Consider the following 25,823-nt stretch of genomic DNA (forward strand, 5'->3'; position numbering starts at 1 on the left):
TATTTGTCAGCTTGTATTCAGTTTAAGAAATTCTCAGAGAGTTTACCTAAATTAATTATACAATTTTAAAAATAAATTACATATCAAATCATTAATATATAAACATTTTTATCATTCACATTCCACTATTAGTAAAGAGAAATTTAAAGCATGTAATTTTTTTTTATCTGTAATATTTTTATTTCTCACTCAAAACCAACCTTCATACAAGACACCGAGTTATTGTTCACATTCCACTATTAGTAAAATAAAACATTAATCTTGTTCAAAACTCTTTTATTTCTCGTTAAGAGTAATTAACATGTACTGAGAGAGGTAAAATTATGAGTGAGTTACATTTGTTTTCAGTAAGAGCTTCACTAAGCACACCTTTTTATAGCTTCCCTTGGGTGAGTAAAATGTGAATTAGTGAAATGCACTTAAAGAGGCACACACAATTAATTTCCCAAAAGACTATTGTAATAACACTGCAAAATAAGGAGTGAAACAGATTTTGATGATCAATAACAGTAAATTAGACCTGGTAAAATTAGTGATGGAGCGTTGAATATATATAAATTGAAATTGGCTTAAATTTATATACCAAAAGGTGGAGAGAGAGAGAGAGAGAGGGGGGGAGAGGGAGAGAGAGGGAGAGAGAGAGAGGGAGGTTAGAAGAAACTGGTGTCCTGAAACAGAGGGTACAATAACATTAACATATAACAGAGAGACAAAGGTGGAAAAGAGAAGAAAAGGGAAGAGAAGAGAGAAGAGAAGCTTGCAGATTAAGGGAAGGGATTAGAATAAATACTACTCTTGGCGGGATATCCGGTGCCGGATTCAGTGTCGGCTTGCATTCCTCACTCACTGCAATTCTCTCTCTCCTTCTCTCTCTTTCTCTTTCTCAAACCTCACAGAGAAAGAAGAAAGCAGCCGCAGCCGCAACCACAACCGCAGAGAGCTACCTACTACACTTGTGTCCGTGTGGCTAAACTATTCTCTCTCCAATTTTTTTTTTAATTTTTTTTATTTCAGGCCCCCATCGTCATAGTTATAATATCTTTCTCTTTTTTTTTCCAAATTTAAAAATTTCCTTTTCCCTCTGTCTTCCGTCAACGGAAGGAGGATTCAGACAGAGTGATAGATAGATAGATAGAGAGAGAGAGAGAGTAGGTAGAACAATATAACCTCAGATACGGAAGAAAGGAAGAAGCACAGAAAGCGATACAGATTTGGTAGGCGTCGAAACTGCGGAGAGCCGAAATAGAACAGGCCCTGTGATTCCGGTAAGACTCGTTGGGTATTTTGTTTTTGTTTTTGTTTTTGTCCTCTTTTTTTTATTTATTTATTATTTTTATTTGGGGGTATGTGATATATTAGAAATTTGAAGACTTTTCAGAGAAAGGGAAATGTAAATGTGTTGGGTGTGTGTGCAGACATTTGATGGAAATGGATGGATCTTTGGGTCAGCGTTGGTAAGAGATGGGGATAGTGTGGTTTGGGTTGTTGTTGTTGCTGGTGGTGAGTCAGGTGACATTGGAGCAGATTGAGCCACTGAGTTCCTCTGAGGAGCGAGAATCGTTACTTGAACTGAGGGCTTCTCTGGGGTTGAGGAGCAAGGAATGGCCAAGAAAACCAGACCCTTGTTTACTCTGGGTTGGCATCACATGCCAGAATGGTCGAGTCGTTGGGATCAATATCTCTGGGTTTAAAAGAACCCGAATTGGTAGGAGGAACCCGCAATTTTCAGCGGATGCTTTGGCCAATTTCACTCTCTTGCAGTCCTTCAATGCCTCCAATTTCCTCCTTCCTGGCCCTATTCCTGATTGGTTTGGTCTCTCCCTTCCTTCTCTCAGAGTGCTTGATCTTCGTTCTTGCTCCATTGTTAATGCTATTCCCTTCACTCTTGGCAATTTGACCAACCTCACTAGTCTCTATCTCTCTGACAACAACCTCAATGGGAATGTTCCCGAGTCTTTGGGTCAACTCTCTGTCCTTTCGGTTCTTGATCTTTCCAGGAATTCTCTTACTGGCTCCATACCAACGTCTTTTGCCTTTCTTGGGAATCTTTCCTCCCTTGACATGTCTGCCAATTTTTTGTTTGGGCCGATTCCCCCTGGCATAGGGTCTCTTTCCAGGTTACAGTACTTGAATCTTTCCAACAATGGACTTGCATCTTTGCCTGCTCAATTGGGGGGTCTAACCAGCTTAATTGTCCTTGATCTTAGTCAGAATTCTTTTGCCAGTGGCGGACTGCCTCTGGATTTGGTTGGGCTGAGGAACTTGCAGCAGATGATACTCTCAAACAGCATGCTCACCGGAGTTCTGCCGGGGAGTTTGTTTACTGGTTCATTGCAGTTGCAGTTCCTAGTACTGAGGCAGAATAATTTTAGTGGTTCATTGCCTGTTGAGTTGTTATCTCTGCCAAGATTGAGCTTCCTTGATGTGTCTGCAAATAATTTCAGCGGTCTGCTTCCTAATTCGAGTTTGGCTGCTAATGCTACTGTTGCGGTGCTCAATATTTCGCACAATAAGTTTTATGGAGGCCTCACTACTGCTCTAAGAAGGTTTGAGTTTGTTGATCTTTCAAACAATTATTTTGAGGGCAAGGTTCTGGATTTCATGCATAATGCGTCTCTAGATAGCAACTGTCTCCAGAACTCCACAAATCAGAGGTCAACGGTGGAATGTACATCATTTTATGCAGAGAGGGGGCTAAATTTTGATAATTTTGGACACCCGAATACAACAAAACCTCCTGCCTCCGAAAGCTCTGGAAAGAGCAATAAAACTAAGATTATACTGGCAGCAGTCTTGGGTGGATTGGGTTTAATTGCACTTTTGGTGTTGCTAGTGGTTCTGTTGCTTCTGTGTGCTCGTAAGAGGGGTAATTCAAATCAGAGAGGAAACGGTGTCGGTCCTGCTCCTGTTGGCAGCAGTCCTCCAAACCCTGGTGTACCAATCCAATTTCCAAATGTAGGTGACTCATTTACATATCATCAGTTGCTCCAGGCAACTGGAGATTTCAATGATGTAAATCTTATCAAACATGGCCACACTGGGGACTTCTTCAATGGTGTTTTGGAGAGTGGGATTCCTGTCATCATCAAAAGAATCGACATGCGTTCAGCTAGAAAAGAGGCTTACCTCTCGGAGTTGGACTTCTTCAATAAGGTTTCTCATCAGAGATTTGTTCCATTCTTAGGTCATTGTTTAGAAAATGAGAATGAGAAGTTTCTGGTTTATAAAAATATGCCAAATGGGGACTTGTCTAATTGCTTGTACTACAAAAAGACTACATCTGAAGATGGTACTTTGCAATCACTGGACTGGATAACCAGGTTAAAAATTGCTACTGGAGCCGCAGAGGCCCTGTCGTATCTACATCATGAATGTATGCCACCCATTGTTCACAGGTATTTTCAGATTTCCTTCTTGCTTGAATTTTATTTTTATTTCCCTATTGATTACTTTAACGATCCGTTGTATCGTGGAGCCTGATGCAGTGCCTAATTTCCTGAACTATGAACTCTCAACTGCTCATTCCCACTTCATCCCTGGATGCATCTTTGCTAAGGGTTCAACCTTCTGAACTGATCCCCCTTTATAATTTATATGGATCCATACTCTTATGAAACAATTCGGCCAAAATCACCTTTTTTCCATACCGTTTTGGTTATTAAATTTGAGGTTACTGTCATAAGTTTTGGCATTTGTTTTTATATCTTTTGGGCGACTGAATATAAATTTCCCTTTAGTCTGGACTTTGTCATTATTAAGTGTTACTGTGCATTTTCCATCTAATGAAGCTGTGAAATAAATGTTGTGAGAAAGTCCCACTTGTGGGTGCATTCCCTCTAATTGATTCGGGCATCTCAACCCTGCATGGGACGAGTTAGTCACAAGTTTTCATATCAAAAGTTCAATCTAAAACCTAAATGGTATCCTAGAACTGACATGTCTATCTTCTAATTATTGTAGGGATATTCAAGCAAGCAGTATACTTCTTGACGACAAATACGAAGTTCGGTTGGGTAGTCTAAGTGAAGCCTGTGCTCAAGAAGGTGAAATTCATCAAAGTAAGATCACCAGGTTTCTGCGGTTGCCTCAGTAAGTACTACCAACAACGTATTCAATGAATCTCATGAGAAATGTCTGTCAGGTCAATGAATTACGCATAGACAATATTGTGCTTCTTTTTGACTTAATCCTTTTGGCTGTTTGTTAGAAAATGCTTACACGTTGAAACTTTTTCTTTTGGATTATTTATCTATTTCAGACCTGTCATATTGTCATTTTTAATGTGGGTGTTTTTAAATAATGAATGTTTTCACTCATTTGGTTTTCATTAATGACCGTTCCAAACTTAAAATTGACATTTTTGGTCTCTGCAACTAAAAAGTCCTTTACCCTGTTTGTTCTCTCTCAGATTCTTCCACTATGTCATTAATTCATAGTTTGGTTGCATTATGATTTTTGAACAAGTTTTGTATTCCTTATTTCAAATTACAAATGCATATTATTTGTTATACATTTTTCTAATTTCTTTTTTTTTAAATGTGCAGGTCCTCTGACCAAGGCCCATCTGGTAAGTAGAAACTCAATTTTAGGTTTTGGTTTAGATTCGTGATCGGTTTTGTCCTTGATTGCATGTTTTTTCATTCATTATGCCTATTATTACAAATATTCCCTGCATGCTAAGAAAATGTTGTCACCTACCCGAAGCTCTCCAGCATTGATTCTGAATATAAGTTGTTTTGAAAACAATAGACTAATCCTAGTACATGCTTCGCATGTTGAATGGTGTGAGCGATTTCAGGAGCACACATTTTTTTGCAGCAGAAATTGTTGTCAATTAGTTTATCTTTTTACTTTGTTTTTTTTATGGACTATCAGCCTATCACCAAGGTGTGGACAGCAAGTCTCAGTAGAAATATGGGGTTTTAGTGTCAGTCTCAGAAATCCTTTTAAGCATCTAGAGTCGAAAGGGAAAATGTTTTGGCCTTACCACTTTTCCCTGATAGTTTTGTGCTAGCAAACTAGCAAAATTCATTTTCAGTAAGGCAGCTGGAAGCCGTTCTAAATTATCTAGAATTATGAGATTCTATTCATTCTGAAGTAGTTCAGTGTTCAATATATATGTGGGGTGATTGTACGTATCAAACCAATTCCTGTTGTTTTGAGAAGTTCTGCTGCTTCTTCATACGAAAAACAAAGTAGAACTCCGAGTGGTTTGTGTTGTCTTTCACAAGTGCAAGTGTATAAATTTGAGTAATTTCGTGAATCATTGATATTATTAGATTGATGTTGTGGTTTATTGTATGTGCTTATGGTTAAGTGTGTTCTCCTCATTTTTTGCTCTAGATTTGCATGAGTACAGAGAAATCTATTATTTTGACACGGCTTTCATTTACTGTCAAACAGGTTTTTCAACAACAATTTGTGCGTATGACGTTTATTGCTTTGGAAAAGTTTTACTTGAACTGGTGACTGGTAGGGTGGGAATGAGTGCAGCCAGCGATGCGGAAGTAAAGGAATGGTTTGATCTGATTCTACCTTGTATTAATATGTATGAGAAGGAGCTTGTGACGAAGATTGTGGATCCATCGATGGTTGTTGACGATGATTTCCTAGAGGAAGTATGGGCTATAGCCATTGTTGCCAGGTCTTGTTTAAATCCCAAACCTTCAAGGAGACCCCCAATGAGATATATTCTGAAGGCTTTGGAAAACCCTTTGAAGGTGGTGAGGGAAGAAAACTCCAGTTCTGCGCGGCTAAGAGCAACCTCTTCTAGAGGTTCTTGGAATGCTGCTACTTTGTTTGGGAGTTGGCGTCAGAGTTCTTCTGATGTAACAACAACAACTCCAGCAGCCTCTGGTATAAAACTAGATAGAGGTGGTAGTTTAAAACTGTCAGGAACTACTGGGTCGCAGTCACAGGGTAGTTTCCACAATGGCGGCGGTGAGATTTCGTTGTCACGGAGACGACACTCGAAGGAGATATTCCCAGAGCCATCAGGCATTCATGATGTAGAGAGGTTGGAGCTGGAATAGAGAGTTGAGTCGTAAATTTAATTGTTTTGGTAATGAGACTGTCCTTTTCTTCTTCTTTTGGTATTTGAAACTGTAAAGTGTTGATTGTACATGTGAGTAGACAAAGAAGCTCCAAATTCCTTGATCTCATGATGAAACCTCTCAAAGGGGGTCATTTTTTTTCTTTTCAGTGATTTTGGATACGAAGTGATGGAGTGGAGAGATAGAGATACAGAGAGCAAGAAGGCCAAGTGTTGTGGTAGATATGGATACTTCTTTGACTTGGCTTGTTCTAAAACAAGCCCCATTTTTTCACCTGTAATTGATTTTTTTACCCTTTCTCTCGTCTCCCCTCATGGAATGTAAATTTTAATGTCTTAGGATATCTTCATTCAGATCATATTTGTTTTTATTCTGGAAAAAAAAGGAGACACCATCAAATTTCAAAGAATGAAAAAGAAAACAGGTTATACTTGAGTTTTTTTTTTGGCTTTGGAATTAGGAGAGTCTATGGTAGAATATGCTTATTTTTGGAAATTATAATTTCATAAATTATCAAGTCTTGTTTGGATGTCATGTGTATTCTTAGGGGTTTGTTTGGTGGTTAGGGTATATGATAAGATGGAATACAAATATTATGATAGACTTTAATTTTTGGTATTTGGTGATGTGACAGAGAATACATTGATAAATCGGTGGTAATGACAAGAATTATAGCAAGGTAGAATGATAATAAAAATGAGAGAGTAATAATGAAAATGATAATAATATTAATAATAATGATAGTAAAGTGTTGACAGTGGTGAGTGATAAAAATAAAGTGGAAATATGATATTTTCTATAATAACGAAGAAGTATTAGTAGTAGTGAGAGTAATAAAAAATAAGGTGAAAGTATTGATATTTTGTATGATAACAAATAAGAATTGATAGTGGTGAGAGTGATAAAAATAAAGTGGAAGTATTGATAGTGGTAAGTGATAAAAATAAAGTGAAAGTATTGATAATTTCTATGATAACGAATATAGTATTGATAATTATTAATGATGAAAATAGTTTTAGTTATGGTAACAAATGTGATGGTTGTGTTCATTTTGAAAATAAGAAAGAAGGAGATAAAAAGGTCCTACCGAGATTTGAACTCGGGTTACTGGATTCAGAGTCCAATGTCCTGACCACTAGACCATAGGACCTTGTTGAAATATTAATTCTAATAATTTAATATAATCTGTAATCCACTAAGGGACCTTAAAAAAAAAAACTGGTAGGACACTGCATCTCTGCCAAATGTTTTTTCACATTTTATCATTTGACAATTTGTGATAGGTTTATCAGTTATCATATTTTTGTTTGGGAAAAAAGGAAATTTGTTCTATCGATTATCTACAAAAAAAATCCCGTTAAATTCTGTGCATGTGAAGATTTACTCCAATTTGGGAAATTAGTATGATAATTGCCTATAAAATGATTATTTGTTCCAAAATAAAAGGAAAATTTTACAGCAATCTGTAATTAGTAATGAAGAAGTTTCTTTACATTCTCGCAATAAGTGTTACGAATGTGTTTCTTCTTTCATTTGTTTCATCTCTTTGAAATATAAACTAATTAAATACCAGTTTCACCAACGGACATTGAGTTTATAATTTATAGTTTTTATATTATTATAATTTTAAAGATATTTCTCTATTATACTTTTATTTTAGTAGGTAGATAAATAGTTATCGAAAGTAATACAATTATAAATATATTTACATGCACATATAACTAAAATATATACATAATTTTATAAGGCATGTTAATAAATAGAGATTATTTTTATTAATATTTTAATTATTATAATTCATGTATAAACTGATTTCGTAATAGAACAAAATTATTATCATCAAAATGAGCATTAAAAATATTCAAACACAAATTTACTATCATAATAATTACATAATCCTTTGAATATATTATATTTCTTTTTTTTAAAATTCGAAAATACAAATATTTTTATAGTTACTCTATACATTTCATGATACCTGTACTTATGGTAACATCATAATCATCTAAATAGAAAGATTAAAAATATATAGGATAAATTAACTAAAATAAATCAATTAACAAAATAAATAACCATTCAAATACATCTCATTAATAACATTTATCTAACACGTTTTATTAATTCAATACTAATTATATAGAAATAGACTATTTTCTAAAAAAAGTATGGAGTAGAGACTAAAACATGTTTGATATAGTAGTTTGTTTCGCTATTGGGTAAAGTCTCAATTTAATACTTAATGACAACCTATATCATTAAGTTAATTTTTGAAAACTTTCACTAGACTTTACACATCTCTTAAATTCTTGTAATTAGCAAAAAATTGTAACAAATCCTATTTATTAAAATTAATCGTAGAACCTGAGATTTTATTGTTCTTAAGGCAACTAAATTACACTATATTAACAAACATAACTCATCTTATTAATAGTCAATTAATTTAAATAATTCATTTGTCATATACAACATCAATTATCCACTTGTTTTTGTTGGGTATTGAGCTCCCTTTCTATATGAAGAAAAGATCCAAATTTAGAAGTTCACGTAATACCTCATTTCACTAAGAGCGTGTTTAGATTGTGGAGGGAATGTGTGACGATTTGAAGGAGTGTATGTGTGAGAATGTGAGAGAAACCTGAAGATAGTAAGATTGTTTGGATTGAGATATGTTAGAGTGGATTTGTGAGTGTTCTTGTCGGTTGACTCGATTGCCTTCGTACGTCTCACGATACTCCTACGCCCGATTCTCTGTGCCTTCCTCTCGATCTAACACATGAAATCACAAAGACAAAGGGTGCCCTAGAGGTCGTTTACACTCCGACGCTCAAGTCAATCTTAGGGCTAGAAAACACCAAAACTGTTAAGCGTAAAAGCTCTGTGTAAACTGTGTGTGTGAAGCGGCGCAAATGAATCACGTACCTTACTAGGTTTGTTACTACCCTTTATATAGTCCAGGGTTTCCACTGTTTCCATTACCCAAAATAGGCTTTCTGAGGGTGGGCCTTAGCGCCGCTATTACCCACTCTTAGGGCAATCAAGCGCGTGAGGTTCCCTTACTGGAGTGCAACCTTTGACGGGATGACCACCTGGGTACCATCTCGTGCACCTGGTCTCTGGGGTTACCTGTCCTGGAGTGCCCTAGCTGCTCACGCAGTTTCACCCCTGGAATGTGGCCCTTACTAGTTGTATCTTTTCCAGTAGCTCTTTACTTGTGTTACGCCTGAACGCGTCATCCACACCACACGCATGGACTCTCATGACCTAGGCTTCTCCCTAATTGATAACTGGTGTGTGGTCCGTGATCCACCTCTCGTGGCGCAACTCTGTTGTTCAAGTCACCGATGTCCGACCTCTCATCGACCTCATGATATTGCCGAGGACACATCAGTACATCCTAGTGATCGACGTCTGACCACTCTTCGGCACCTTGGCTCACGTGCTTTGCGAGACACTGACCCACGCCACTCGTGGGACCCCTCTTATGCGGGCCCACCATTACTAGCAGTCAAACTACTCCCGAGGACTGGTCGGTACAGTGAGAAAAATTTATGTGAGTTTGTGAGTGATGTGATGATTGTGAGAGAATTTGGAATTTTTTTTTAAAGATGTAAAATGTTACTTTATAAATTTACCCTTACATATTAAATTTTTTTAATAATGAAATATTTTTCTTTGGGTAAAACATATTCATAAATAAAAAAATTATAATTAGAAAAATAAATAAGTGGAGAGGATTTGAAGTCAACGAGAGAGTAAGAGAAAATGTCTCAAGTCATTCAGAACACCAATATTTTGAGAGATAGGAAGAGAGAAAGTCATTATCAGTTTCTCACAAAGCTGCAACTGCAAAAACATTATTGCAACTTCATTCATCGTTAGATAAATTGAAAATTTGACAGCTTGTTTAGAACACTTGATTCTTCATTTCGAACAGTTGGATCAGTGATACAAGGGCTGAGTAAAGAGATATTCAGTTTGCACAATACTTGTGTATTTGAGGTTTTTATCTTCCTTGTTTTTTATTTGTATATTTTATTGCTTTGTTATTTTGTCGAGTGTTAACATTATTTTATGAACTTTATTGAGACTCCTTTGTACCTTTATTGATCATAGGAAAACTATTTTTCGTGATTTTTACCATTCTTGTTCATTTGTGTATGTTCCTTATAGATTTTTACAACTTAGGGGATTTATTTATATTGTATTAAGTATTAGAGTGTGCTCCACATTTTTATTGTGTTGTTGTTTTCCATCAATATTTTTTTTTTTATAGTTCAACACAACATTCCAGAGATTATTTACCCACAATAATATTTTTACCTTTTAATTTAAAAACAAATATTATTTTCTAATAAAATGTAAAACTAATCCCCGTACACATTAAACATATCTAAATTCATAATTAAAATTTTAATATACATTTAAATTTATTTATCATGACAAATGATTGTTGTTACTTAAGGTGTCAGCATAACTGAGATGTCAAGTTGCATAGTGATGCCTAACATGAAAGCTTTTATTTTAAAAAAATATTAAAAAACATTGCAGTAATGGAAAATAAAAAATACTATATCAATAGAATAAATGAGGGTAAATTCAGAAATAATGCATGTTGACGGGACTTTCCCTTCACATCTCTTCATTTTGAGAGGAGAAGATATTTACTGTTTATAGGTATATTCTCTCATTCTCTTCCCCACAAAACAAAACCCTGGATCCAAACAATTGATATCCCCTCACTTCTTTGTTTGTGAGTACATCCACAAAAGCAAACAAACCCTAAGTGGAGAGGATTTGAAGTCAACGAGAGAGTAAGAGAAAATGTCTCAAGTCATTCAGAACACCAATATTTTGAGAGATAGGAAGAGAGAAAGTCATTATCAGTTTCTCACAAAGCTGCAACTGCTAAAACATTATTGCAACTTCATTCATCGTTAGATCAATTGAAAATTTGACAGCTTGTTTAGAACACTTGATTCTTCATTTCGAACAGTTGGATCAGTGATACAAGGGCTGAGTAAAGAGATATTCAGTTTGCACAATACTTGTGTATTTGAGGTTTTTATATTCCTTGTTTTTTATTTGTATATTTTATTGCTTTGTTATTTTGTCGAGTGTTAACATTATTTTATGAACTTTATTGAGACTCCTTTGTACCTTTATTGATCATAGGAAAACTATTTTTCGTGATTTTTACCATTCTTGTTCATTTGTGTATGTTCCTTATAGATTTTTACAACTTAGGGAATTTATTTATATTGTATTAAGTATTAAAGTGTGCTCCACATTTTCCATCAATATTTTTTTTTGTATAGTTCAACACAACATTCCAGAGATTATTTACCCACAATACTATTTTTACCTTTCAATTTAAAAACAAATATTATTTTTTAATAAAATGTAAAACTAATCCTCGTACACATTAAATATATCTAAATTCATAATTAAAATTTTAATATACATTTAAATTTATTTATCACTTTTCAATTTATCCTACCTACTTATATCAAGACACAAAAACATGGATTATAATTTTATGATCATATATTTAAGTAGTAAACTAGATGTGCTAATTACGATCAATGTTAGTCTATTTAAGTTATAATTATACTAATAAGATTCTCCACTTATCAAAAATTGTATATTTTAGTTCTATTAAATATGTCTGGAGTAATTGTGACATAAATAATTTCATGGTTGAAATCACACAATTGTGATTCATATAGATATAATTGACCTAGTTATAATTAAGACATTAGAATCTGTGTTGTCGAGACTATATCGTTAAAATGGTCGATATGATTTTAATTGAATATAAATATGTGAGGTAATCGAGAAAATGATTGTTATTATTTAATTTGTTGTGATATTATTTTAAAAATAAACTATATGAGTGTTATTATTTAGTCGGTTACGATATTATTCTAAAGATAAAATATATGATTGTTATTATTTAGTATATTGTGATATTATTATGAAGATAAAAGATATCATTATTATTATATGAATATGTTGTGATATTATTATAATGAAAAACTCTATAAATAGAGGATGACTCCAAAAAATAAAAATAAGTATTATTTTATGCAATACATACTGTTGGGAAAAACGGGTAATTTTCCCACTAAAACAAAATCCTAACAGAGCTACCCGACAAATAATATTGAATAAATAAAGCGAAATAATAAAAGAGATAAAGAGGAAAGAACACACCAGAAAATTGTTAACGGAGTTCGGCCTGTTTAGCCTAATCTCCGAGCATAGCTTAAACAACTCACTTTTATTATTATGGGAAGATATTACAAATTGGGATATCTAAGAGTGAAGGAGGAGATGTTAATTTATAACCCTCAAACCTCATTCCCAAACAATGAACCCACCGATGTGGGACTTGGGATTAAGCCAAAATCAACAAATCTCCACCTTGGCTTAATTTCAAGTCCCACCTAAAACAAATCTTCTCAAAACATAACAAAAACAAACTTTGCAGTGCTTCAAATTTGCGCCTCCGGGCGCCAACTTCAAATGTGCAAGATATTAACCAAGTCTAAACAGTGTTCAAACTTGGTCCTTGTAACCACCTTGGTGAGCATATCTGCAGGATTCTCCGTAGTGTGAATCTTCTGGAGAATAATCTCCTCTTCTTCGAGAATCTCACGCACAAAGTGATAACGAACATCAATGTGCTTCGTTCGTGCATGAAAGACTTGATTCTTTGCTAAATGAATAGCACTCTGACTGTCAGAATATAACTCAAGTTGTTTCTGACCAACTCCCAAGTCTTTAAGCAACCCATGAAGCCAAATTGCTTCCTTCACAGCCTCTGTAATCGCCATATACTCTGCCTCTGTCGTAGACAAAGCCACCGTAGACTGCAAGGTAGACTTCCAACTAACTGGCGCTTTTGCTAAAGTGAACAAATAGCCAGTTGTAGACCGTCGCTTATCCAAATCACCTGCATAATCAGAATCACAATATCCAACTATGCATTGACCAAGTGATTCATCTTGCTCAAATGTCAATCCAACATCTAAGGTATTTTGGAGGTACCGTAGAATCCATCTCACAGCTTGCCAATGACCCTTGCCCGATCATGCATGTACCTGCTAACAACACTCACAACCTGTGAAATATCTGGTCTCGTACACACCATTGCATACATCAAGCTTCCAACTGCATTTGCATATGGGACTTTCGCCATGTATTCTCGTTCTTCATCAGTCGTCGGAGATAAACGGCTACTCAATTTCAAATGAGGAGCAAGTGGGGTACTTACAGGTTTTGTATCTTTGTGTATACCAAAACGTTGTAGTACCTTCTGCAAATACTGCTTTTGTGACAGCCAAAGTTTTCCCCTCTCCCTGTCCCTGTTTATCTCCATGCCGAGAATCTTCTTGGCTTCCCCCAAATCCTTCATCTCAAACTCTTTACTCAACTGAGCCTTTAACCTGTCAATCTCAACTTGGCTCTTTGCTGCAATCAGCATATCATCAACATATAAGAGTAAGTAAATGTAGGAACCATCTTCAAGTCTGCGCAAATACACACAGTGATCATATTTGCTTCTCTTGTACTTCTGATCCTTCATGAACTTATCAAATCGTTTGTACCACTATCTCGGAGATTGTTTCAGTCCGTACAACGATTTGCTAAGTTTACAAACCCAATCTTTTTTACCATCAACCTTGTATCCTTCTGGTTGAGTCATATAGATTTCCTCCTTCAAATCACCGTGTAGGAACGCGGTCTTTACATCAAGTTGAGCAAGCTCCAAATTCAACTGTGCTACCAAGGCCAACAAAATTCGAATGGAGGAATGTTTAACAACTGGAGAAAATACCTCATTATAATCAATTCCCTCCCTCTGAGCAAAGCCTTTAGCAACCAACCTTGCCTTGTAGCGAACATCTTCTTTATTAGGAAATCCTTCTTTCTTTGCAAATACCCATTTGCACCCAATTGCCTTCTTACCTTTTGGTAATTGTGCCAGCTTCCACGTCTTGTTCTTCTTCAAAGACTGCATCTCCTCTTCCATCGCACTTGCCCAATTACCACTCAATGAACTCAGAATGGCTTTTGGGTAAGTGGATGGAATGTCTTCAACAACTGGAAGTGCATAGGCAACCATATCCATGAAACGAGCAGGCTTCTGAATATCTCGTCTCTGTCTTCTAACTGCAATGGGCGCTGATTGTTGTTGAGATTCTTGGGTAGGAACCTCTTCCTCATCTGACTCTTCTTCTGCCATAGGAGAGTCACTTGTGGTATTTCGTGTTGGGATCACCACTGTCGGCTCAAACTCCACCTGCTTCCGGGCACACTCCACCTGTTGCGGAGTACTATCAGCTTCTTCTGGATTTACCTTCTTTAACATGGCAGATTCATCAAAGGTAACATCCCTGCTGATAATCGTCTTCTTTGCCTCTAGACACAACAAACGGTATCCCTTCACTCCAGGACTAAAGCCCATGAAAAGAGCCTTCTTTGCCCGTGGATCCAACTTTGATTCAATCACATGATAATATGCAATAGAACCAAAAACATGCAAAGAATCATAATCAGTTGCAGGTTTTCCAGACCATACCTCTAACGGGGTTTTGCCATCTATAGCAGATGATGGCAAACGATTGACGAGATGTTGAGCGTATGTCACAGCCTCAACCCAAAACTCTCTGCCTAACCCAGCATTAGACAACATACAACGAACTTTCTCCACAAGTGTCTTGTTCATACGCTCCGACACCCCATTCTGTTGTGGTGTTTTTCTAACAGTGAAGTGTCGAACTATGCCACAATCTTGGCATACCTTCAGGAACGGATCACTCTTGTATTCTCCTCCATTGTCTGTTCGGAGAATCTTAATCTTCCTTCCTGTCTGGTTTTCAACTTGAGCTTTCCACTTAAGGAAAATTTCAAGCACATCATTTTTGTTCTTCATAGTAAACACCCAAACTCTCCTGGAAAAATCATCAACAAAAGTGACAAAATAATGCCTACCTCCAATTGACGGAGTCTTGGCAGGTCCCCACACATCTGAATGCACATAATCCAAAATACCCTTGGTATTGTGAATTGTAGTGTCAAACTTCACTCTTCGTTGTTTTCCCAGAACACAATGCTCACAAAATTCAAGTTTGCAAACCTTCGTACCTTTCAACAATCCCTGCTTGGTAAGAATTTGCAAGGATTTCTCTCCAGCATGTCCCAACCTCATATGCCACAACTTTGCTGCCTCAGCATCCTTCTTAGAGCTAGAAGTTGCTGCCGCTACTGTCCCCACCACTGTACTACCTTGATAGTAATACAAATTGTTCTTCATCACGCCTTTCAACATCACCAGTGCTCCTGAAGTTGCTTTAAGAATTCCATCTCGCATCGTCACAACTAGGCCTTTAGATTCTAAAGCCCCCAATGAGATGAGATTCTTCTTCAACTTTGGCACGTACCGTACATCCCGCAAAATTCTGGTGGATCCATCATGATTCCGCAGCTTGATTGAACCTATCCCAGTTGTCTTACATGGATTATCATTACCCATGTAAACAACCCCACCATCAAGTTCTTGAAATTCAAAGAACCAATCCCGAATGGAACACATATGATAGGTACAACCTGAATCCAATATCCACTCATCTGGATACGATGATGCTGAAAGCGAGACAATTAAAGAGATATATGATTCCACATCACTTTTGCATTCTACAACATTTGCATCTTGTGGAGTCTTCCCTTTCTTCTGCAGTTTTGGACAATCTTTCTTCCAGTGTCCTTTCTCATGATAGAAAGCACACTCATCTTTGGCAACGACTCGACCTTTAGATTTAGACCTCCCTATTCTCCCATTTGTTTGACTTTGTTGACGACCTCTTGCCACCAATGCTTCTTCTAATGTCGTTGATTTGGTTTTCATCTTATCCCGCTTTCTCAATTCATGACTATATAAAGCAGAACAAACAACATCTAACGACACATTCTCCTTCCCGTGAAGGAGCGCAGTCTCCAAATGTTCAAATTCATCAGGAAGAGATGATAACAACATTAAAGCCAAATCTTCATCCTCAAACTTCACATCTAAATTCAACAGGTCTGCTACTAATTGATTAAACATAGTGATGTGTGCATTCATAGTAGTACCTTGTTGGTAGTCAAATCGGAACAACCTTTTCTTCATCAGGAGCTTGTTCTGACCACTCTTCTTCAGAAACTTGTCCTCCAATGCCTTCCACAGTTTGTGTGCAGAAGTCTCATTTTTTACAGCATACTTCTGCTCTCTGGACAGGCAGGATCGAATAGTTCCGCATGCCAACTGGTTGATGATGCTCCAGTCTTTCTCCTCTACCTCTTTTGGTTTCTCTCCTTCAATAGCAATATCAAGACCCTGCTGAAAAAGAGAGTCCAAGACCTCTCCTTGCCACATGCCAAAATGTCCAGTGCCATCAAATATTTCCACCGCCAATTTCAAAGTGGACACCGGGAACCTCGACGATGATGACGATGAGCCCGACACTCTAGATACATCCTTCGCTTCTTCTTCTTGATTTGCCATTACAAACTCAAAATATAATATTCAATATTACAAATAATTTCAAACAACCCAAGGCGAACCTTCGGCTCTTGATACCACTTGTTGGGAAAAACGGGTAATTTTCCCACTAAAACAAAACCCTAACAGAGCTACCCGACAAATAATATTGAATAAATAAAGCGGAATAATAAAAGAGATAAAGAGGAAAGAACACACCAACAAATTGTTAACGGAGTTCGGCCTGTTTAGCCTAATCTTCGAGCACAGCTTAAACAACTCACTTTTATTATGAGAGAAGATATTACAAATTGGGATATATAAGAGTGAAGGAGGAGATGTTAATTTATAACCCTTAAACCTCCTTCCCAAACAATGAACCCACCGATGTGGGACTTGGGATTAAGCCAAAATCAACACATACTACAGAGATATTTTATGCTCTCACTAACATCGTCAGTCAGAGTATTAAACAAGTGAAACTGCTCTCATCTTACTGTGATCTTCAAGCATCCTAAAGTTACAATTACAAAAGATCACTTAGGAGACCACCTCCAAACTTCTGATCCAAAGTTTTGGCGAGAAGAGAATCATTCGCCTATGAAGAAGAAAAAACAATTAAAATATAATAAATTTAATAGTAAAAGCTAGTTATAGAGACACCAAAAGTGAAATTAAGAAAATAAATAAAAGAAAGACATGATTAATTTTGTTATCTATTGTTATGTTTATAATTGGGAATTTTTTTTATTGTAAATTATGATAAAAATGTACTTAATATATTAAATATTATATGGTTGAAAGACGGGGATTACGAAGTGGACTTTAAGCCTAACTCAACCCCATAAAACCGGCTCAATGGGGTGAGGTTTGCACCCACTTATATACAATGAAAGACTCTAATCTCTAGTCGATGTGGGATCTCCAACACACCCCCTCACGCCGAGACTGCCAACACGCGACCAGACATCGCCTTCGCTGTTCACAATTTAAGCCAATTCATATCTGCACCCACAACTCATCATCAGCAAGCTGTCTCCCGTCTTTTGCGTTACCTCAAGGGCACCCCTGGTGAAGGACTATATTTTTCTCACACTAGTTCACTTCACCTTTGTGGTTTTAGTGACTCTGACTGGGCAACATGCCCTACCACACGCAAATCTGGATATTCCATCTACTTAGGCGAGTCCCTAATATCATAGAAATCAAAAAAGCAGCCAACTATCTCCCGCAGCTCCTCTGAAGCCGAGTATAGAGCACTTGCCACCACCACATGTGAGCTACAATGGTTATCCAACAAGGTGCTTTCTCTTACTCTTTCTCGAACTGGTTATTGAATCCAGTCCAATGCCTTCTTTGTGTAAGATAAGTATGGCCCGAAGCATAAGGGATCATACGGGAAGATGGGCAGCTATGAAATCTTACTAAGGAGGTTGAAGAACCCGTAGATTGAATCTAAATAGTATTGAACTGTTCTGACTAATGGTTGGGTTGATGGAATTTGTATATACATGGAAGGGCTGGAACGTGTGTAGGAACTGATGGAAGGTTGAAATTTTTTTCTGAAGAAGTGGTTATAACATGGCTGGTTTATGCAGATTTCAGGGTGGAACTGTGCTCTGTTTAAGGGAAAGGCTTTCTGGACTGTTTGGTGTGATGATTTAGTTTACTGCTGTATTGATGCTATTAGTATTACGGTTCTGTTATGCAGGTGTGTAGCAAGTAAAGGTAACTATACGGAGTCACTAATGGAGTGGTAACAGGGCCAGAATTTCTGTGTGACAATACCATGCAACGAAGTGGGCTCTATTTAGAAGAAATGGGAATGCAGTGGAAATTTTGGTTTGGGGTTGGAGGCACTAAAGTAAGCAGAATGTCCTGTTATGTGATTGTGTAAATTTTGTTGGGGTTGAATATTCTTTGCAGGGAGCTAGGTGTAATATAGCCTTGGAAGCAGCTGGTTGGTGCTAAAGTGATGGTGGAAGTGCCGTATGAGCTCTCTTTTGTCATATAGTCTAAATATGACGCAGTTGGGTGTATTTCTGGTTTTGGTACGTGGGGTTTATATCAAGTAGCTGAAGTCTTTGCTTAGTAAGGCCTAGCCTTTTTGGATCTTTAGACGTGCCAATTTACATGTTTTATGCATGTTTAAGCATCTATATTCCCGTTTGGGGACTTGGCCACGGTTTACCCATCTCTTGTTTTACTAGTTTTAGGGTTTTACCTTTAAAGTGTTTCTTTTAATTTATTTATTATTTGTTAATAAAAAATAAATAAATTAAATATTATATATTTTTCAACAAATTAATCTTTTATTTTTTTAACGATAAAAGATGCACTAATAATATTAAGTATATTTTTAATAAAGTTTTTTACTATTAATTAGTTGTTATTTTTGATGGGGGCACGGAAGAAGAAGAGACAGCATAGATGATTTGAATTATTTTGAAAAATGTGGTTGAAGGAATGGGAATGCAATTCATACCAATACATTTAATATCTATGAACAAGTAGCTAACCACACCCAATTTTTTCACGTACTTCCACTTTCCTTAATTATTTGGTGACGCGCTCAATAACTTCTCCATTCTCCTGTCCCTAATATTTATACCAAATACAAATATCACTGGTATTTTGAAGCCAACCCAAATTTATACTAAATACATATATCACTGGTATTTTAAAGCCAACCTAAATTAATTATGTATTATTTATCATTGTGTTACTTATTATTTTAACTTTATTTCAGAGAGTGTGTATAGCAGCGAAAATTTAATATGTTCTAACTTGGTTATTTTATAAATACGTGATAGATGAATAAAGAATAGAATTAGCATATATATGAGGAGGAGTAAGAATTGTTTTCATGTTGTGAATATTTTATTAGTATTGAGAGAGAAAAATATCAGAATAAAACAAAAATTTACTTGAAAGAAAACAATATAAAGAAATTAAACACATTTTCTTTTTCCTTTTTGTAAAAGCATAAACATTCCTTGTGTTTTCATATTTTATTATTATTCATTTATCAATTAAAAAAGGTTAATTGTACTGGAATAGATAATGAAACTATTTACCATAATATAATATAATATAATATTAAATGATCACGTTAAAAAAATTAGATTATATATATATATATATATATTAATAAAAGGTGTGTTCTTCGTGTATACTAAGATAGTATTATTAGAATAAATTACTAGAAAAAATATGTATATAAATTGTTATTTCACTTAAGTAGAATTGTTGAAAAGATAAAACAAGTTCCTAATTAAGAATTAATGGGTGTATAAAGATTTACTTTTAAAATCTCTTTTTTATGGTGATTTGTCTCATTGTGATTCGTTCTGCATTTGATCTGTCAAAAATTATCCAGTTGATCCGCATAAGACTTATGGATTAATAAGTCTCACATTCCGTTTATAAGTGAGTTTGTGGACTAAATAAATAAAAATATCTAGAAAGTTCTTTATATTTTTTAATCTCAAATTTAAGTATCTTTTAAAAATAAAAATTTACTGCAAGAAGTATAGTAATTGAGAAAAAACTTAAAAAACTAATTATTTACAATTTCTTATAAAAGATTATAAAAAAATGAATGTTATATTAAAATGAACCATGAAATAAAATTAACTAAATAAATATATGATATTCATAAAATAATAAATGAAAATATTTAATTATATTCAATACATAAACAATATTACATAATAAAATAATTAAAAAAATAATACGAGTTGCGGCTAGTGACCAGCTCAAATGTCGAGTCTTCCCATGATCCATCTTGCATTGCTATCCAACTATTTTTATTTTTATATGGTATGTTAATATTTTAACTTTAAAAATTGTTTTATTACTTTAAAAATTGTTTATTACTCTTGAAAAGTTGTGTATCTGAAGTAAAAGAGAAGAATGCATATTGATTCATTGTAGATTATTTTAAAATTGTTAAAATTGATGCAAATGCGAGCAGGGTGTGTTAATAAGTTTTAGTTGCATTTCCATTGGAAGTTAGTTACTGTGGGTGGAGCTAGTTTAGTTGGTGGAAGTAATAGACAAGTATGAAAAGAGAATGAAATAAACAAATGGTTTGGTGGTGAGTTACATTGGATAATTACGTTTACGTGGAACACCGACCCAGTCAATTTGTCATCTACACACACCATCAACCCTCATCCTTTTCACCAAATCACAATAGATAATTCCGTTTCAACTTCCACCACCTTTTTCATTCGCTCCAATTCAAAGCAAACCATACCCATTCTATTCATTCTTTATCAAATAAATTCCCATCTTCCTATCTCATTCTACCTTATAAATACACAATACATCTTTTGCATCAATTGCATTAAAATAAACTCTAACTATCACTCTGTGTTTCTTCAAAACTGATTACAATCACCACAATAGAGAACACATACTTTAAATACGGCAATGCTTTAGTTTCCAAAGCAAGCTACTTTTATTTTTTAATTTATGAAAATATGTTAAAGCTAGTTTATTATCCTTTTTAAAAATTGCCCATTTTTAATTCGTTATTTACGAACACAAAAACAATGGTTTTTATAAAATAAGACAAAAACATGATTTTGAATATGATATGACAGTGTAAAGTAATTTAAAATAAACGAATTGTTTTTTATTATAGTTATTTCTATCAATTCATCATGCACTTGAGTCGTAATTACATTGCAGTCCCCACGGTGATGACGTGAGTGGGGAAGTTGAGGGAGCGTGTGGGAGTGGCATTTATGTAAATACAGTTCCATTTGGGCCCAAAAAGCAACAACTATAATCCTGGGTCTGTCGTGCTTTGCTTTACTTTGGTATCCGTTGATGAAAGTTGAAACCTCACACTTTTCCCAATATTCTCGCTTCTTTTCTTTTTCTTCTTTCGTTTTTCAATTCTGAAGCAACCACTTCACTCCATCACAGTTTCCTCAGCAACAACACCCAAACGCCATCAACACCGCATTCTCACATCTTCACTCCATTCCAATCTCGCCCGGAAATAAATATCAGCAATGGCGGCATCCGCCACTGTCTCCGGCGGTGCGATGCCGGATCTAACTCATCGAACCTCCTTTCTCGGCCTCAAACTCTACACCCTGCTCCTCATTTTAGTTCTAATGGTGGTGACAACGGTGCTCCTGATCCTCCTCTGCGTCCGCCGGAGCTCCAAGAAGAGGAAAATGCGAGTGAAGCACAGCTCCGGCGCGATCCCGCTGGTGTCGAAGGAGATCGTGGAGGTGAATACTCTGGAGCTGAAAATCGAAGAGGTGGAGGAGGAAGATCCGAAGAAGAAGGAGACGAAGCTTGAAGAGAGTCCGTCGGTGGAGTCACCGAACATTGGGTGGGGACGCTGGTATAGCCTCAGAGAGCTTGAGACTGCGACGCAAGGGTTCGCCGAAGGGAATGTGATCGGAGAAGGAGGGTATGGGATTGTGTATAGAGGAAATTTGCTCGACGGTTCTGTCGTCGCCGTCAAAAATCTTCTCAACAACAAGTATATATTTCTCTCTATGTTTTCTGTTTCTCATTTTCATTTTTTTCTGACGTTGCTGTGTAGTTTTTCTTATATTCGTGGGTATATAATGCAAATAAAAAAAAAAAACCTGTGATGATCAACTGTTTTCTGTTCTGGGATACTACACGTGAATTATGGAATATGAGTTTCGTATGTGTTTCTAAACATAACTAGACAGCAGTTCCTTAAATAAATCTTAATATATCAAGAAATTAGAATCTGAATATCGATTAGATTAGAATTGGAGTAAACAATGAGTAGTTTTTTAGTCTCCGACAAGGATTGTCTCGAATTTATAATTATGAGTTGTTACTTGTTTTGGGGAGTATTAAGGACTAAGGTGAGTGGATGGACAATGTGCTCTTCTTCTTTGCTTTTTTCTTTGGGGGACCTGGGTGATGTTATTTTAGTATTTTACCTTTTTCTTTTGTGTACTTTTGCTTTTTGTTTATTTATTTATTATATTGTTCGTGATTTCTGATTCTCAACCTTTTCTTTTCTAGGCATGTTAATTTAGCTTAATCTGGATAACACTTTAGTTTAAAGTTTAAACAAACGTGTCAGTGGCTGTGAATTAGGTGGGCCAGCGAGAGAACTGGTGGTAATATTAATTAATAGCTTCATATTACTCTCTACAAAAATGAACTTGGATCTTCTCTCTTTTTTTTTTTCCAATTAACGTGCGATAATCACGTCAGAGAATGAGAAATCTAATTGTTGGATAAAATCTGTGTTTCTTTTCAATCTATATAGAAGAGATCTTAATCTAACAAAAATGGAAGTTACAAATTTGCATGACTTTTGAATTCGCTGTAATAAATTAAGTAGTATTGTAGAACTCTAGACTATAGGAAAATATGCAAGTTTTACCACCATAACTTTGCTATCTCATACTATAAATCTCTTTCCTGAAGTGACGGAACGTTTTTAATATTCTTTCTCCCCCACCAACCTGCCATGGCTTATTGAAATTCATGTGTTATTGTATTGTAACAAAGGGGGCAGGCAGAGAAAGAGTTTAAGGTGGAGGTTGAAGCCATTGGAAAAGTGAGGCATAAGAATTTGGTGGGGCTAGTTGGATATTGTGCAGAAGGTGCTCAAAGGTGAAATATTATGTTTAAGCATATGGCTTTAATTATTTTCTTTGAACGTCTTTCTAATGAAGAAACTTACTTTTGAATATGATACTTCTGCTGACTATTCATTCAGGATGCTTGTTTATGAATATGTTGACAATGGAACATTGGAACAGTGGCTGCATGGTGAAGTAGGACCTGTTAGCCCCCTGACATGGGATATACGAATGACGATTGCTGTTGGGACTGCGAAAGGGTGTGTTTATGGAGTCTCCTGTCTCGTTTTGTTGAACTTATAGCTCAAACCTTCACTCATGCTAGCTACCTCTAATTGTAGTATAATGCTTGTCAACTGATATATTACTATTTTTTACAATACGTACAACTCTTATCATGCTCCGGTAATATGACATTTTTATTACCTTAAATATTTTTTTGTGGAGTATTAATTAACCTTCCTACATTACGAAACAGGCTAGCGTACTTGCACGAAGGATTAGAACCCAAAGTTGTCCATCGAGATGTAAAATCCAGTAACATTCTTTTGGACAAAAAGTGGAATGCTAAAGTATCAGACTTTGGACTAGCCAAGCTCTTAGGGCCTGAGAAAAGCTATGTGACAACACGTGTAATGGGGACATTTGGGTTAGTTTCATTCTCAAGTAACATTCTCTTACATGGAGGTAGATACTATTTATCTATTTTATTCAACGGCACAAATTTTGTGCAGATATGTGTCACCTGAGTATGCAAGCACGGGTATGCTTAATGAGGGCAGCGATGTGTATAGTTTTGGGATTCTACTTATGGAGCTAATTACGGGAAGGAGTCCAATCGATTATTCTAGACCACCTGGAGAGGTGATTCAAGGATTTCTCTATATTTTATTTACTGTCTCCCCTGAAACTCCAATGACTCTTATGTGTGTGTTTTGTCTGGTGAGCTTCAGATGAACTTGGTTGATTGGTTTAAAGGAATGGTTGCAAATCGTCGTGGTGATGAACTAGTTGATCCTTTAATAGATATTCAACCCTCTCAAAGATCTTTGAAACGAGCTTTACTTGTATGTCTGCGCTGTATAGATTTGGATGTTAGTAAGCGACCAAAGATGGGCCAAATTGTTCACATGCTTGAGGCTGATGATTTTCCCTTTCGTTCTGTAAGTCCCTTATGCTTTCATCCTCTATGCTTTATAAGAAAAAACACTTGTGATGCAGCGGTACAACAGTTTTGATACTAAATGTCACATCCTAATCTACCTACCTCACTGAAAGATCCAAAGTAAATTGTAGTATAGCGTCTACCAACCGAAATGGCTTGCTTTGCTGAAATGACTCGCTTTCCTTTCTGAATAGGAACATCGAACAAATAGAGAGAAAGATCCTGTTCATTCTAAAGCAGCTGCTCCCAGCAAGATTCCATATCCAACAAGGCATGTAGAGCCCATAGATAAATCAAGCTGGAGATGATATGTTGTGTTGCTCATGACAAACCCTGAGATCAAATTATTTTTCCAACGATTTTCAATTTGTTGTAAAACGCCAGAAGCCATTGTGCATATCTTATAATAGTGTAGTTTCATCTTTGTAGGAGAGGTCTTAGCATATTCTGATGTATGGCATTTTCTTGTGAAGAAAACGAGCCTTGTAAATATGAATTTCCTAAACATATAATTTTTATTAGTCTGCATGCAGCATAAGATAATATTTCGGCAATATTGCTGATATTTATTAATATATTTGGTTGCGACTCTTGCGCTCATTCATGCATGTCTTTGATATTACATATTTTGTAGACGCATGCACTGACAACTAGAACATGTATATGGTGGTCAAAATAATAATGACCAGTTAATTTGTTTCATATGGTTTTTTTAATTGAAGTTACTTTTAGAGTGTAATGGATTTCACACATTTCTTCTTTAATTAAAAGGAAGGTAATGGTTGTTGTATCCTTCACTTCACCTCAGCTTCCGATATTTGCTTTTGTAATCACTGCATCTACGCTTGCTAGTCACCCCGCACTATGCTGTAATCTTTTTTTTCATTATGGTTATATCACATTGTATTACGTTGTAGTAGCGAGGTTTGATGAGTTTATAGTACCTAGACTTATACACTAGATGTACATATCTCGGCGGTACGAGGAAGGGTGTTTGGAAATCTTATATTAAGTAGAGATAAAGTAAATTTACAATAATTATATGCAGTATGATGAACAAGGAAGGAAAAACAAATTCTGCGAGATAGGAATAAAAGGGTGTAAAGATCATTTAATATTTTTTAAAGCATACAATAATCGAAAATTTATATACCACCGGTCACCTATCTCCACATAGTCATACCTCACTTGATAAACATGTAATGCACTTTGTTTTTTCTATGAGGCACCTCCTATTCTCACGTTGGGTGCAACCACTGTTACGTAGGTGAACCATTAATGAAGTTTTTTTTTTTTTTTTTTTATATTAGCACTCTCCACAATGTAATGTTCTCCACTGGCACGTTGCAATACATGTGAGGGCGGGTAGTTATGTAATGAATATCGAATGTAAACTTCTCTTCTAGGCACTTCCCATGCTCTTGTGAACTCACGTTACATTCCTCTAAAAGAATTCTTCATACATGATATCCGGCCTACTT

The 25,823-nt window shown here is 35.8% G+C and overlaps 2 protein-coding genes and 1 non-coding gene across 8 annotated transcripts; 2 read left to right on the forward strand and 1 right to left on the reverse strand.

Annotated features, from left to right (window-relative positions):
- The first annotated feature begins 447 nt into the window (after nucleotides 1-447).
- LOC137820239 (Leucine-rich repeat protein kinase family protein) lies at nucleotides 448-6,488 on the forward strand. Of its 6 annotated transcripts, none has more exons than XM_068624203.2 (6): nucleotides 448-1,265; nucleotides 1,416-3,395; nucleotides 3,961-4,089; nucleotides 4,545-4,567; nucleotides 5,404-6,061; nucleotides 6,180-6,488. In XM_068624203.2, exons 2-5 carry the CDS (start codon nucleotides 1,462-1,464, stop codon nucleotides 6,030-6,032), a joined length of 2,715 nt encoding a protein of 904 aa, XP_068480304.1. In that variant the 5' UTR covers nucleotides 448-1,265; nucleotides 1,416-1,461; the 3' UTR covers nucleotides 6,033-6,061; nucleotides 6,180-6,488. The 6 variants fall into 6 exon arrangements, with proteins under 6 accessions (XP_068480304.1, XP_068480299.1, XP_068480305.1 ...); XM_068624204.2 differs by having other exon boundaries at nucleotides 580-1,265; nucleotides 6,203-6,488; XM_068624198.2 differs by having other exon boundaries at nucleotides 556-1,265; nucleotides 5,404-6,488.
- A 643-nt stretch (nucleotides 6,489-7,131) lies between these two features.
- TRNAQ-CUG (transfer RNA glutamine (anticodon CUG)) lies at nucleotides 7,132-7,203 on the reverse strand. The gene has a single exon. It is a non-coding gene; the product is annotated as a tRNA-Gln (tRNA).
- Nucleotides 7,204-20,923: 13,720 nt separating this feature from the next.
- On the forward strand, nucleotides 20,924-24,942 carry LOC137820240 (putative receptor-like serine/threonine-protein kinase At4g34500). Its single transcript, XM_068624205.2, has 7 exons — nucleotides 20,924-22,084; nucleotides 23,104-23,208; nucleotides 23,315-23,437; nucleotides 23,656-23,826; nucleotides 23,912-24,041; nucleotides 24,131-24,340; nucleotides 24,537-24,942. The coding sequence occupies exons 1-7, from the start codon at nucleotides 21,603-21,605 to the stop codon at nucleotides 24,648-24,650; spliced, it is 1,335 nt and encodes a 444-aa protein (XP_068480306.1). The 5' UTR covers nucleotides 20,924-21,602; the 3' UTR covers nucleotides 24,651-24,942.
- The last annotated feature ends 881 nt before the right edge of the window (nucleotides 24,943-25,823 follow it).

Source organism: Phaseolus vulgaris, chromosome 9 (assembly GCF_051622355.1).
Source record: "Phaseolus vulgaris cultivar YP4 chromosome 9, ASM5162235v1, whole genome shotgun sequence".
Lineage (NCBI taxonomy): Eukaryota > Viridiplantae > Streptophyta > Magnoliopsida > Fabales > Fabaceae > Phaseolus > Phaseolus vulgaris.

Excerpts from the sequence above, each read along its gene's own strand:
- LOC137820239 (XM_068624203.2), top strand. The coding sequence starts at position 1,462 with ATGGGGATAGTGTGGTTTGGGTTGTTGTTGTTGCTGGTGGTGAGTCAG. Across the intron at positions 3,396-3,960 it reads ATGCCACCCATTGTTCACAG|GGATATTCAAGCAAGCAGTA; the intron begins GTATTTTCAGAT and ends TAATTATTGTAG. Across the intron at positions 4,090-4,544 it reads AGGTTTCTGCGGTTGCCTCA|GTCCTCTGACCAAGGCCCAT; the intron begins GTAAGTACTACC and ends TTAAATGTGCAG.
- LOC137820240 (XM_068624205.2), top strand. The coding sequence starts at position 21,603 with ATGGCGGCATCCGCCACTGTCTCCGGCGGTGCGATGCCGGATCTAACT. Across the intron at positions 23,438-23,655 it reads GCTGTTGGGACTGCGAAAGG|GCTAGCGTACTTGCACGAAG; the intron begins GTGTGTTTATGG and ends ATTACGAAACAG. Across the intron at positions 24,042-24,130 it reads ATTCTAGACCACCTGGAGAG|ATGAACTTGGTTGATTGGTT; the intron begins GTGATTCAAGGA and ends GGTGAGCTTCAG.